The sequence below is a fragment of the Hippoglossus hippoglossus genome, chromosome 9, assembly GCF_009819705.1.
Source record: "Hippoglossus hippoglossus isolate fHipHip1 chromosome 9, fHipHip1.pri, whole genome shotgun sequence".
NCBI lineage: Eukaryota > Metazoa > Chordata > Actinopteri > Pleuronectiformes > Pleuronectidae > Hippoglossus > Hippoglossus hippoglossus.
The window spans coordinates 3,373,381-3,387,023 of NC_047159.1; the positions used below are offsets into that span (position 1 = coordinate 3,373,381).

At 42.8% G+C, this 13,643-nt stretch overlaps 2 protein-coding genes across 6 annotated transcripts in view; one reads left to right on the forward strand and one right to left on the reverse strand.

Annotated features, from left to right (window-relative positions):
- The window catches only part of kank1a (KN motif and ankyrin repeat domains 1a), a 48,620-nt gene extending 41,412 nt beyond the window's left edge, over nucleotides 1-7,208 (reverse strand). For 4 of the 5 annotated variants that reach the window (XM_034596197.1, XM_034596196.1, XM_034596195.1 and 1 more), the window contains exon 1: nucleotides 6,857-6,993. The gene's annotated coding sequence lies outside the window, so the exon portion shown is untranslated. Of the gene's footprint in view, nucleotides 1-6,856 lie in introns of all 5 variants that reach the window. The other variant, XM_034596191.1, reaches the window with a different exon arrangement.
- Nucleotides 7,209-9,155: 1,947 nt separating this feature from the next.
- fbp1a (fructose-1,6-bisphosphatase 1a) lies at nucleotides 9,156-12,951 on the forward strand. The gene is made up of 7 exons (XM_034596201.1): nucleotides 9,156-9,430; nucleotides 10,488-10,650; nucleotides 11,091-11,183; nucleotides 11,270-11,410; nucleotides 11,488-11,625; nucleotides 11,748-11,867; nucleotides 12,675-12,951. Exons 1-7 carry the CDS (start codon nucleotides 9,261-9,263, stop codon nucleotides 12,864-12,866), a joined length of 1,017 nt encoding a protein of 338 aa, XP_034452092.1. The 5' UTR covers nucleotides 9,156-9,260; the 3' UTR covers nucleotides 12,867-12,951.
- The last annotated feature ends 692 nt before the right edge of the window (nucleotides 12,952-13,643 follow it).

Below are 13,643 nucleotides of genomic sequence, written 5' to 3' on the forward strand. Positions count from 1 at the left end.
CAGTGGAGATGAGTGGGATAATGACAAGCTGAGGGAGCGCTTCTTCTACAAACAGACACTTCCTCCTGACGCACGCAGCTGTGGAGGTTTGGTATGTGAAAGTTCTCAATGTTTTGTCGATCTCTATCATTTCTGCTGCTGGAAGACGGATAGAAACAAGCGCCAAGACCTGCAGGAGTCTAACATGACCCACAACAAAGGCACGACTGGTTTAATCCCTGGCAAATGCCTCGGATGATACTCGACACCATGGGCAAGGCAGGAAGTCCCACCAGCACCTGACGCAGCTGGTCCACAATTTGCATTATGGAGGCATTTGTGGTTTCTGCCGAGTTCAATCAGAGGCGTTGTAAGAGAGAGGAAAACCACTTAAAAGAATCCTGACTAGAAAAGTGGAGTAAATGGTCACGGCACATAAACTCCATATGGACAGTCAGTGTTTCCCATTCATTATCTAGACTGTGGCACTCTGCCATGATCTAATTCCTCCTGTCACAGTTTCATAATTGTAATATTGTAGTATAGCTGTGCACTCTATCATCCATAAAGTTGTATCCAAGCAGACAGACCTCATAACCTCAGCTGCAGATGTGCACGTGGCATGCGATGCAGTTCCTCCTGCTGCGTTGTGCATGTGTGAAAGGAAGACTGTGGGTAAACCAGGAAGCCAATTCACCGGCTTTTACCTGTAGGTCATGTCTTGAATGAATTCTGTGGGAAACACTGCAGTCATCAGCTAAGTGCACTTAGGAGCTGCAGCAGCATGGGGATTTGAATTTGAACACTTTCCCTCACTGTAGTTCTGCCTGGAAGCAAAAATCTGCAAAAACCTCATCGGCAGAAGCTGCTTCTTCTTTTCTGAGTGTGATCGTAAATAAAATCTGCTTTTCCCTTAAAGCGTGGGTAAGGCACTGAAGGATAATTGGGGTTCCTCACCACATTCTGTTTTTTCTGGCATTCTTCCCATCGTGGTCAAATATCAAAACAATCATTTTCAGCAAGCCAAGTCAGGCACTGTGCTTTTACTCCAGGGTTTGTTTTTGACGTGCAATTAATTTAATTCACAGGATCAACCCATCCACTCCAGCAGAGACAAGAAAAACCCAAAGCACGAAGGTTGACGTTGAGCCGGTTTATCTGTACATCTAAAAACAAAACGCTTTCATCGACCATCAGGACTGATCTATATGATGATTCACTGTATATATATATCGCGTGATAAAAGAAAAGCCATTGTTTTGTTGTTCTGCAAATCAACTCTTTACTCATAATTTCAACAGGGCATTGCGTTTTTTCCAAATTTTCACGAAGGCAACACAAACAATCATGGAGGAGCGTGAACGTGACTCAATGTGGTTATTCTGAACCAGAGAAGGACTTGTCACCACAAAACGAGGAGCGGCCGCAGGTTTGGCTCCGAGACCTGGCCCTATAAATTAAACAGGGGCTACTTCTGTCACATGTACACGGACAATGTTGTCATAATTTGCAAATTATGCCGCAGATCGGTTGCCAAAGCAGACGATAAACACCATTAATCTCTTTAACCACCTTCACAAGAATCAAACAGTAACAGACTCAGCGGTGCAAGGGGCCTTTGCCCGCAGCACAACATATGGCAAAGAAACATGAAGATGGAGGAAGATAACGGCTGCTGTTACAACTTACATCTGTAAAGACACGGCCCCAATTTACACGGTTGAGAAAAGGTTTGAGAAACAGTATGAATTGTCATTTTAGTATGAAATTGCCTCTATCAAGATATGAGATCGTGGTCATATATCACACAGCAATAAGTAGCAATTGTATTTTGTGTTAACATGGTAAATAAACCACAGTCACAGAATGGGGTCAAAGTGATTCAGTACCTACGACTCAGAAAACTAAATTTAGGGGAAACTGCTCAAGAGAGAGAAGAGAAAAACATTTATGGTCTCATTTACACCAAATTAATTTTCAAATGTCAATGCTCCCTACTGATCATATGTGGTATAAAGAGCCCATAACGGCCGAGAGGAGGCACGAAGGCAAGAGGAGGGGATTAACATACCGGGAAACAAAACATCTTTGTGAAACACACTTCAAGGTTTAGGCCGGGGTTAATCCCAGCCACACAGAGAAATACCTTCACTCATTCATGTTCACCGCGACGATGTTCCTCACAAACTGAAATCTCCAGCAGGTTGAAGCATGCACGAGCGAACCGTCCAACACCTCTCTAGAGAAACGCAGCTGAAACAACTAGATTGTCAAAGAGGTGAAATCCCATCCGGGGACGAGAGGAGGGAACGTTTCAGTCAAACACACATTTTTTTTTGTGGACATATTCTTGACAGGTAAACGTGACAGTTTGACGCACCAGCTGAAATCCAAGCCTCCGAATCGACCACTGATGGGTTCTTGAGCTCCACAGGCCTTAAAGGCAAAGAGAGGTCATCAAGTCGACCGTCAGCGAGACAACAGCTTCCGCTCAGTCAGCGATTTTGGGGTTCAAAAGAGCATTGGAGCTAATTAACAAGCTGGGCAGTTCAAAAGTTGGGTAGATGAATGTTTCTCAAGCGTGTCTCATTGCATTACACTTCATTGCACTTGTATATTTATTAATTGTTTAGAAGAATCTTCCAACACACTGGGAAACGTGAATTATGGCTAAAAATATTATAAAACTTGAAGGGTACGAGCAAAGAGGATGATAAATGAAGATTGCTTTTAGTTTTAACATCTCTACCACGAAGGGGGCAAAAAGTTTGTTGAGCACATTGTCCTTTGACTTGTTAGTCTGGTCCATGTCCCAATCCCTAACATGGAGGAGGCTGGATTTATAACTTTGTGCAGCCAACAACCCCCCCTTTGAAAATCGTAAGTGCGCGCACTACAAAGTAAACAACTTTAATGTTTGTATTCTGTGTTTTACACTCTTGGTAATATCTGCACATTAAAGAGCCGAACCCCAAACCACACAAATCCATCGCAGGTCTCCCCCGGCTCTGATAAGCTTCTAAATCCAGGAAGCGCTGATTTGAAAAGATTATTGCGAAGTTCTGCCAGTGCTTTGATCAGCCGAATAATGACGGAAAACAATGTGGTGCCGGCCTGGCAGCTGCCCCGGGCCGCTGCAAATCTTTTAGGAGGATTCCCTGAAGCTTGACTTCACCCTTTTGTTTTTATTATGTTCAAATACTCAATTTACAGTCTGCTCTGCTGCACCTTGTTTTATATCTTATAGGTAAATGCTTGTTGGAAACTTGTGATATCTTTAACCTAATCTGACATCTCACTTCACACATTTAAGTTTTCATTAAATATTCTTTGGTGCAGTTCCCCGTAAGGTTTGTTTTTTGGAAAGTGAGCTCTACTTGTTTAGTTTTGGTGGATTTACTATATAAAGTAGATTTGATCTGGTAATAACAGGGCAGTCCCCGAGGCTCATGTAGGTTCTCATCCCACACTTAGAAACCTGAGCAGCTGTAACAACTCCCTTCACCTCCACAGGCAGAGCGGTTACACAGCAGGGAAACTCGCTCAGAAAATAAAAAAGTACTCAAGTACAGAAAATCCATCTCTCCAAGTTAAAACACCCCGAAAGAAACCCCAGTATTTTTAGCACTGAAACATGCAAGAGAGGCACAACTGGGACACGAGCACAGACGCACAGATGTTCGACCAGAACTAAAATTACAACTCAGCACCTCCTCTACCTCAAAATTACAGAGAAAAACACCGCACGGCACAAAAAGTGTACAGCCGGGAGAAAAAGCCAGGGCCGGAGTTGATGTGCAACGCGCTCAGACGGCGCAGTGGAGTGGAAGTCATTTTCTCCAAACAAACAGCGGAGGGATGGGGAGTCGTAATCACAGGGAGGTGGCGGCTGCCGGGTGACACATCTGAGCGGCGGAGGCCCGGCTTTGATCATGTGGACAGAAGGCTCGTCTCACCAAGGTGTTAATTGAGAGACCTCTGCCATATGTCCACAAAAGGCCGAGTGACCTGGTCTGATGATGTGGACCCCGAGGGCCGCTGAGCCTCACGTACCAACCAACGCCAGCCCGTGCTTCCTCCAGATCTGCTTATGTGTTAATGGGGAAACCCGGTGAGAGGCTGAGGAATGTTCCGTGTGCCGCCGGGGACTTGAACAATGTACAGATTTAACTCTTAAGCTTTTACAGAAAGAGCAAATCTGAGCTCAGAGAAATGTCAGTGGAATAAACAGGAGGCACGTGAGCCACCCACACACTGACAATCTATGTACATATGCTGAGTCATTATCAGTATCTTTGAGTTTTGACCCGAAAATGGCTTTGAAGAGACGTCATCGTGGATTTTGAGACATTTTATAGATCAAATCAAGAAAAGAATCACCCAGTGCATCAATACAAATCATCTGTATTTACATATCTTATTACCAAAATACTTTCCCTAACTTTTTGACAACACAAATACAATGAATCGCAGTAGTTACGAGGTGTTTTTCCTCATAATGAAGTTTAAGACAACAATGTCAAATAATAAGGACATTTAAATGGTAAATACTGGTTTTTACTTTTGAGTAGAATGTGCAGACAGATGAATAGACTGAAAACACACTAAAGACAGTGTCTGTATACTTTGTATTTGGACAAAACAAGACGTGTCTGCTGGTTGCAGTGTCCATAACAAGCTTTTTGTCTCCGCCAAGGAAAAAAAAACAAGCATCTTAGAGAGATTTAAGTTTATATCATAAACAAATACATGATCAGAGCCAGTTTGAGAACTAAAATTCTCATGTTTTTATGAATGAAAACTAGAGATATTCCGATACCAGCTTCAGAAATAACGCCAATACTGCAGAAAATGCCAGTTCAGGATTTGGTATGGAGTTAACGACATAAATAAAGACTGTGGATCGATGTTACATCAGCAAAAAGCAGCCATAACTACTTTAAGATACAATAAAGTAACACCAGTAAAACTTAGACATCTTCCAACAGTGAGTATTGAAAAGTTCACCACAGGTTGGGGACTTTTTATATCCGAAGGAATGCTTTGTTGGATGAAATCAAGTTTTATTATACGCAAGTGTAGAAAAATGGATTCAGCGAATGAGCCAAAAGTGACAAACCGGCAGCCAAAGAATTTCATTAAACCACAATGCTCATATTCTTCAGCCCTGAAGTATCAATTCAGTGCTTTATCTTTTTTTACAAAAAAAAAAAAGTGGGAAAGCCTGAGAAGATGAAGAGCCCTCTGTTTGACCCCCCCCCCCCCAGCTTTTCACCAGCACAATAGGGACCACCATCAAGGTCTGCAGCCCAACAACATGCCGCCGCTCCCCCGCCACCGATTCTGACAGTAAGCAGGAGCAGAAGGTTTGGAGACTGGACACCAGATATGGACCATATTACACCATATATCTCAAAGTTGATGACAGTCTCTTTCAGGAGCCTATAAAGGAGGCTTTTGTTTGGAGTCATGCGATGTTCTGTATTTCAAGCTACGGGGACAGAGGCGAGGAAAATGAACGTGGTGAAAGAAAGAAAGAAAGAAAGAAAGAAAGAAAGAAAGAGGGAATAACCTTGTTTTTTGAGGCTTGAGGATGTTTGTCACACTGGTTTAAGCTGTTAAATCCCAGGCAAAGATGAGTCAGTGTGGATCGTATGGTGACGAGGGATTACCAGGTCACATGAGAGGGATGGGTCACCGGGACAGGAGCAGAATCCTTCCAGGAGATGCCACCAACACAGGCCCCAAAAGGTTAGGAGATGGTGGAACGAGGTGGTTTCGAACTGCTGCCACTCGAGGAAATGTGCAAAGCCAAAGGAAAAAATAATGGCCTACAGATTTTAAAAAGGACCCCCCCCCCCACCGAGCCAAATGCCTTTCTCAATGTCCTCCTTCTCGTAAAGAGAGACTGAAAAGTGTGAAGACAAGAACGACCAGATTCCTGAACGATCTAGGTCCAGCACTGCAGGTCGCTCCGTGGGTTTTTAAATCGAGGTCAATAAAGAAGATGCATTTCTTATTATGCATTTTGCACTTATCTAGTGATTATCACTCTACGGGTGCTAGTGTCACTTGTTCTGTCTCATTTCAGGGGCTGCAGCTGGAACCCTTTGAAGGCTCCGACAAATGCGTCCTTTCATCTTCCCCCGAGAAACAAAGACTCCGACAACTGGACCCTGCCCGTCCCAACGCTTCAGTGACTAACCTTGTTTCAAAGAGGTAACGGCACCATAAAGTTTTTCAATACAATATTTAGTAAACACAAGTTGGAGGCAAAGAGCATTGAGTAAAGATATAGACAAGTATAATACATAATATAAATAGTATTAATACTTATTGCACGAGATAAAGTCAGACTGAGAAGTTACTCAGTAAAGTATTGAATCTTTAATCTTGACGCCTACAGACACTGGTTAAAGCTCCTTCCTCATTCCATTGACCTGCTTCCCTCGGGGGTCAAAGTTCAACCCATAACTGCAGCATGCGGGCTACTTCAAACATTTCCACGACACCTGCTTGGCGCGAACCTGCTTGTTTGTTCGCGGGAAGCGATAGAAAGAACCCCCCCCCCACACACGCACGCACACACACACGCGCACACACAGCAGATTAGCACAAGGAGCAGATTCCACAAACACCATATGACTTTAACCATAATCCTGCTTAACCAGCAGCGCTTCATGGGATTGTCTGGTCTGCTCTCTGCAGGACCACCTGACCCAGCACGCGCACGCACAGGACACAGGGAACTCGGAACAGATTTAAAAAGAGAAAACTTCATGCATGCTTTTTAAAAAACACTTTATCACAAAGTTTTTAAAAAAAACCCTGCATCGGGTTTGTTTGATCAGCAGCGGCGAGCCAGCGTTTCACTCACCCGACTTCGGAGCGTCTCTCTTCGGACTGGGGACGCAGCGTCTCCTCCTCGGCTCTGGTTGTTCTTGAAGGGGAAACTTCACAGGAGGGTGAACTTTACGTGGAACTACTCAACATGAGCCGTCGCTTCCCGGGCTCCACAGCTCCACTCGTCCCGGCAGCTCCTCCACCACCAGCAGCCGGAGCCTCTTTGTACTTGTCCGCCTCTGCAGCGAGTCGTTGCCCGGGCGGACATGCGCAGTGCGGCCGGGGCCCGGAGCAGCTCCGTGTGGATGGAGGCCGCAGGTGTGAGATGTACCTGCCGCCGGGTTGACCCACTTCTCCGGGGGCAGGTCGTTAGAGAGACTTCCTGGTGTGGAGGTGAAGTCCTCCATGGGAAAACATGGTGCAGGGTTATCATAATAATCATAATAATCATAATCAGTAGAAGAAGAAGAAGAATGATGATGATGATGATGATGATGATGATGATTATAATGATGATACATATAATATAAATATATCATTTCTAATAAATATATAAATAATAAACTTTATTTGTTTAGCACCTTTCATACAAAGGAATTCAGCTCAAAGTGCTTTACATACAATTTTGTTAAAAAAAAGTGTTAATACGAATAAAAACATGTTAAAACGTCATTCATATAATAGAGTTTAAGTTACATAAGAACATGTTAAAATGACATTTAAAAGAAGAGGAAATACAAAAAAGGAATAAACTTTTATTTAAAAAATGCATAAAAACAGAAAAGAGAAAACGTGATTAAAATTATAAAAGCACAGGCAAGTGTAAGATCTAGTTAAAGGCTGAAGTTAAGAGAAATGTTTTAAGTTTTCTTAAAGTTTTCTAATACATTTTCTGAACTAGATATCAACATTTCTCTGTGGTTCCCTGTCACAATAAGAGCTGTGTTTCTGTTCATTTTGAACAGTTTATAAAAATGTCTTTCAAATGTATGGTCAAGTGAAACCAGTGTTACAGAAATGTAAAATAATACAGTTATAATTAATAAGATTAATGATAATCCTGGGATGAAAACACACCTACATTCACAGAGAGAAGATTAGGACCCAACACCAGGGGGAGGTCTCCATCTTGTGGTGGTTTTTGTTCTAACAGCATCAACAAACTTTAATAATAAACTTTATTTGTTTCATACCTTTCATAGAAGAAATACAGTTCAGAGTTAATTAGCAGGCAAGTGTAAGATCTAGTTAAAGGCTGAAGTAAAGAGACATGTTTTAAGTTTTCTTATACGTTTACTGAACTAGATCAACATTTCTCTGTGGTTCCCTGTCACAATAAGAGCTGTGTTTCTGTTCATTTGAGCAGTTTATAAAAGTGAAATCATAGTGTTACAGAAATGTAAAGTGATACAGTTATATTTTACAAGATTAATGATGATTCTGGAATCTACATTCACTCGGAGAGAGGATTAGGACCCAACACCAGGGGGACGTCTCCATCTTGTGGTGGTTTGTTGAAACAGCATCAACAAACTTTAATAATAAACTTTATTTGTTTAGCAGCTTCCATACAAGAAATGCAGCTCAGAGTTAATTACATATAATATAGATAAAGTGAGAGAAAGGGATGAATGGATAGATAGATATATATAGAGAGAAAGAGAGAGAGAGATAGATAGATATATAAATAGATAGATAGATAGAGAGATAGATAGATAGATAGATAGATAGATAGATAGATAGATAGATAAATAGAGAGAGAGAGAGAGAGATGATAGATAGATAAATAGAGAGAGAGAGAGAGAGATAGATAGATATATAAATAGATAGATAGATAGATAGATAGATAGATAGATAGATAGATAGATAGATAGATGGATAGATAGATAGATAGATGGATGGATAGATTGATTGATTGATTGATTGATTGATTGATTGATAGATAGACAGACAGACAGACAGATAGATAGATAGATAGATAGATAGATAGATAGATAGATAGATAGATAGATAGATGGATGGATAGATTGATTGATTGATTGATTGATTGATAGATAGACAGACAGACAGACAGATAGATAGATAGATAGATAGATAGATATGGAAGTTGAAAGGTAAGATATGAATATGAAATATGAAACTCTTCCTTCCCTCTCTTGTAGACAGCAACACGACCTGTCCTGTGTAACCACTCTGTGAACGCAGCGTCTATTATTCTGCCGGTGACTCTTATCATTTCACCACCGGTACAGTTTGTACAGAGCGGCTCTTGTTCGGTTTCCTCGGCCGGGGGCCACGCCTCTGCTGCTGGATTGGCCCTCGCGTCCCCACTTCCTCCATCGAGTTCCGCCTTCCAGGGCATTTAAGTTCCGCAGCTTGTCCGCTCCCCACCAGGCTGCAGGAGGAGACCAGCCGCAGCAGCAGCAGCAGCAGCATCCATGTCCGACCGAGGAACCTTCGACACCAACGTGGTCACCATGACCCGGTTCGTCATGGAGGAGGGCCGGAGGGCGAAGGGCACCGGGGAGCTGACCACGCTGCTGAACGCCGTGGGCACGGCGGTGAAGGCCATCTCCAGCGCCGTGCGTAAAGCTGGGATCGCTCACCTGTGAGTACGCACACACTCACCTGGCAGAGAGGGGGGGTGTGTCGGGAGTTCGATGCCGCAGCTCTGAGAGAGAAACGGGGATAAACACGAGTTGCTCAGTGGAGTTTCGGCTCCTGCATCCACGATGGCACAGGGCAATCAGGAAACGCATACCTCACACCACCACGCCCACTTTTAATGGCATAAACTCTATATTCTAACTATCATATTTCTTATGTGAGTCATGTGCAAACGCGTCGTTAGGGACCATGAGATGAGCACATGAAAGAGAAATCCTCTCGTTTCTGTCCTTTGTACCTTTTTTACTGATGCCATCCATCTCTCCTTGTTAAAGAATCATTAACTTAAGTTCCAAATTTCAAAATTGAGGTATTTCCTAAATATTTACAGCCATGTGAGTTCTTGCAGTGGTACATTTACTTTCTTACTGTATTCAACCTAATTTTTTAATGTAACTGTACTTTACTTACGTTAATACGACAAAGTGTTTTCAGTAGCATCGTCTGCAGCATCCTTTATTAAAATGATGGTGTGTATTTATTAGTAGTAAACTAAATATACAGTAGGCAGAGTTAATGATGAAGGAGGCCACACTCTGAGTACTTACTTCACTAAAGTAGTATTGTAAAGTGGTACTTTTACTTACATTTTGTCCATTTATTTGTTCTTTTACTTTCAAGTGAAATGTCTGAGTACTTCCTGCACCACTGTGTTCGTGTGACCCACGTTAGCAGAGATCTTGCTGAAGAGACTGATAATGATTCAAATTGTTCGACTGCTGTTGCTCTAATTCCTCCTTGATTCACTACCCAACCGCTGCTGTTAGGAAATGCTGCGTCATGCATCAGTTGCATTTTTCTTTCAACCGTATCTCAGTACCAAACTCTAGAGTTGATATTCACAGGAGGATATAACCGAAACTAGTTATAACTTCCATCATACGCATGTAATCTGATTCTGTGTGTAGAGAGAAGTGACTTTTGTTATTTTTATTAAATTAATCGGAAATTCTCCGATTCATGTGTTTTCACTTTTGCTCTTTTCTGTACTTTATCAGTTACGGCATTGCTGGAAGCACGAACGTGACGGGAGACCAGGTGAAGAAGCTGGACATTCTGTCCAATGACCTGATCATCAACATGATCAAGTCGTCCTTCACCTCCTGCGTTCTGGTGTCTGAAGAGAACGACAAAGCCATCATTGTAGAGCCGGACACTAGGGTAAGTGTGTCTGAAGGCATCGACTTCACATGTTAAAACACAATCGGGGATCTCTGCCCTTTTACGTTCTCTTAAGATGCCGCTGAGCTCAGAAAACCTGCTTTTATTGAGTCAGGATCCCGTTTCTGAAACTGGATCATCCACATTTCTCCTGCTGAATTTAAAACGTCTGTTATTCAAATGAGAGGATCCTCTCAGGATCAGGCTCAGCTGGCTCGGACGCATGTGGTTTGACTGGCAAGACAACTACAGCTTTTAGTGATAAGAGCCGATGCCAGTGTCGATGGGCTATAGACAAAAACACGTGATTCCGCAGCTAGGTCATGTCCTGCCTCCTGCTGCTCTAGTCAGTAAATGTCCAGCTCATGACATTGTCTCTGTAAACTCTCTGAAAAGCAGAATACATGAGTAACTCTCTCTTTCTCTCTATCGTCTTCCAGGGAAAATACATCGTGTGCTTCGATCCTTTGGACGGCTCCTCCAACATCGACTGTCTCGTCTCCATCGGCACCATCTTTGCCATCTACAGAAAGGTAATAACCAAAGTTTTTGTCTTTTGTAACTTTCCCCGGCTCACTTCACACTCCAGAAATGTTAAAACTATTACTCTTTCTCTCAGACCACAGACGATGAGCCGTGTGAGAAGGACTCGCTGCAGCCCGGCAGAAACCTTGTGGCAGCCGGCTACGCCCTCTACGGCAGCGCCACCATGGTCGTGCTCTCCACCGGCCAAGGAGTCAACTGCTTCATGCTCGACCCAGTTAGTGCTCTCTATCTTTTTAAAGTTTTCTGTGCACATGACGTAGAGGGTAACAATCGCTGCTTTCCACTCACCAGGCAATCGGTGAATTTATCCTGGTTGATCGGGACGTGAAGATCAAGAAGCGAGGGAAGATTTACAGCTTGAACGAAGGCTATGCAAAGTACTTCGACCCCGCCGTCACAGAGTACCTGCAGAAGAAGAAGTTCCCTGAGGTAACGCTAACGCCGCCACGTGGGAGGGGAAAGATTCAAGCTCAATAGATCCTGGTGGTGGATGTCGCAGAAGTAAACTAACTACATAACATAACTACTGCGGTGTTTTAAAACGCTTCCAGGACGGCACTGAGCCCTATGGTGCCCGCTACATTGGTTCCATGGTGGCAGACGTTCACCGAACGCTGATGTATGGAGGCATCTTTTTATACCCGGGCAATGTGAAGAGCCCCAAGGGAAAGGTAAGGTCCTTTAACTGCTTTCTCTTTCTCCTGCTCCTGCTCCTGCCACGATCACATCAAGCTACTCAGAATAAAGTTTGAATCTTGAAATAAGAATGACATTGACAATGAAATAACAAAGCCCAACAGTTTCCTTAAATTCAATAAAACCAAACTACAAACACTCATATCAGTCTTCTAAATGTGTCAGATTTTTTTTAAATGCCCCCTCTTGCAATGATAAAGAAAGTGATTTAATAAAATCCTGAATCGGACCACAAGCAGCTGCAAGTATTTGTTTTAAACATTCATATATTTGAATCTTTTAAGAACCAGTTTAGTTCCCGTTTCACTCACGGGGACATTGATACTTTCAGCCGTTATCATGGGGGAAGTTCCATGAAAAGAAAAGTTCTTTTGTTTGTAAGATGAGAACTTACGAGAAGACGGTGTCACAATGTCGTTTCTTCACCGTCCACATCCTTCCAGTGTTTGCAAGACTGAGCCAAACCTGAGAAATAACGTCTTGAAATAAGTTTGAGAAATGTCCAAGAAGATTTCAAAGAGTCAAAATGCAAAGGAATGAAGAACGATAACAATCAAACACTCTGAATCGCTGAATGTTTACATTTTCAGAACTTGAACTGGGAGCTTACAAAGAGTAGATGACCTGATTAGTCGGTCGAATCTGTAGCGTCTCAATGTTTCTGTCTCTCCTTTACTATCAATTAAGTATAAATGTGATCAGTGCCACGTAAACTATTATGAAAATGTAATTTCCTTTCAGAGTTTGACTAAAAACTAAACTCCCCCTCTCTTCCTTGAAAGCTGCGGCTGCTGTACGAAGGCAACCCCATGGCCTTCATCATCGAGCAGGCGGGGGGCATGGCCTCCACCGGATTAGAGAACATCCTGGACATCCAGCCGGACAGCATCCACCAGCGGGCTCCCGTGGCTATGGGCTCCCCGGAGGACGTGCTGGAGTACATCGCCATCTGCCAGAAACACGTCAAGAAGTGAGGCCACACCGACTCACGACCATCACTGTCCGGCTTGAAGAAGAAACCTTGTATCTCCGGTCGGTCTGAGAAAGTTGTCCTTTTAATAATCTTAATGTAAATGTATTTTTGAATCGTGTGTTATGGCGTTTTGAGGAACTTTCTCAAGGCCAGAAGTGTCAGGGCATTTTCCTTTTGGGACATCGACTACGTTTACAGTTACAAGGTTTTCATGCCACAGCCGCCATGTTGCTGTTCGGTGAAAAGCATGAACACTGTGGCATAAACACTCTCATTCCACACAAACTACCAAAGACCAAAAATGTGAAGAAAAAAACCCAAAGAGAATTCCTCCTCTGTTTACCTCCAGCTGTGCCTTTTAATAAAATGATCATCCTAGACGTGTGAAGGACCGAAAACAACCACTTCTATGCAAACAAAAACCCCGATGCCTTTTTATTGTGTGAACAGATACTGTTTGAAATGATCAATAAATTCAAACGAGTCTAAGAAGGAAAAGTAGGAGTGTTTTCATCATTTTGACTCGTGCTGTTATTTCGATTCCTCCTCTGAAGCATCATATTTTCAGTTTTGTCTTTAATGTCTCATTCTAATGAACATAAGCTCAAGAACCCCTGGAAGGAACTTCTCTTCACATTTGGTTCAAATGTCCGATCGAACCTTGAGGGGAAAGTCTAAGTTGGTAAAAAGATTCACTTGGACTCACAGATGAAATTGTTTGATTTAGGTTGAAAGGTCAGAGTCATGGAGACCTCGTGAACGCCCTGAGAGAATAATT

Coding starts and splice junctions, on each gene's coding strand:
- fbp1a (XM_034596201.1), top strand. CDS start 9,261: ATGTCCGACCGAGGAACCTTCGACACCAACGTGGTCACCATGACCCGG. Junction 9,431..10,487: donor AAAGCTGGGATCGCTCACCT/GTGAGTACGCAC, acceptor GTACTTTATCAG/TTACGGCATTGCTGGAAGCA. Junction 11,868..12,674: donor TGAAGAGCCCCAAGGGAAAG/GTAAGGTCCTTT, acceptor CTTCCTTGAAAG/CTGCGGCTGCTGTACGAAGG.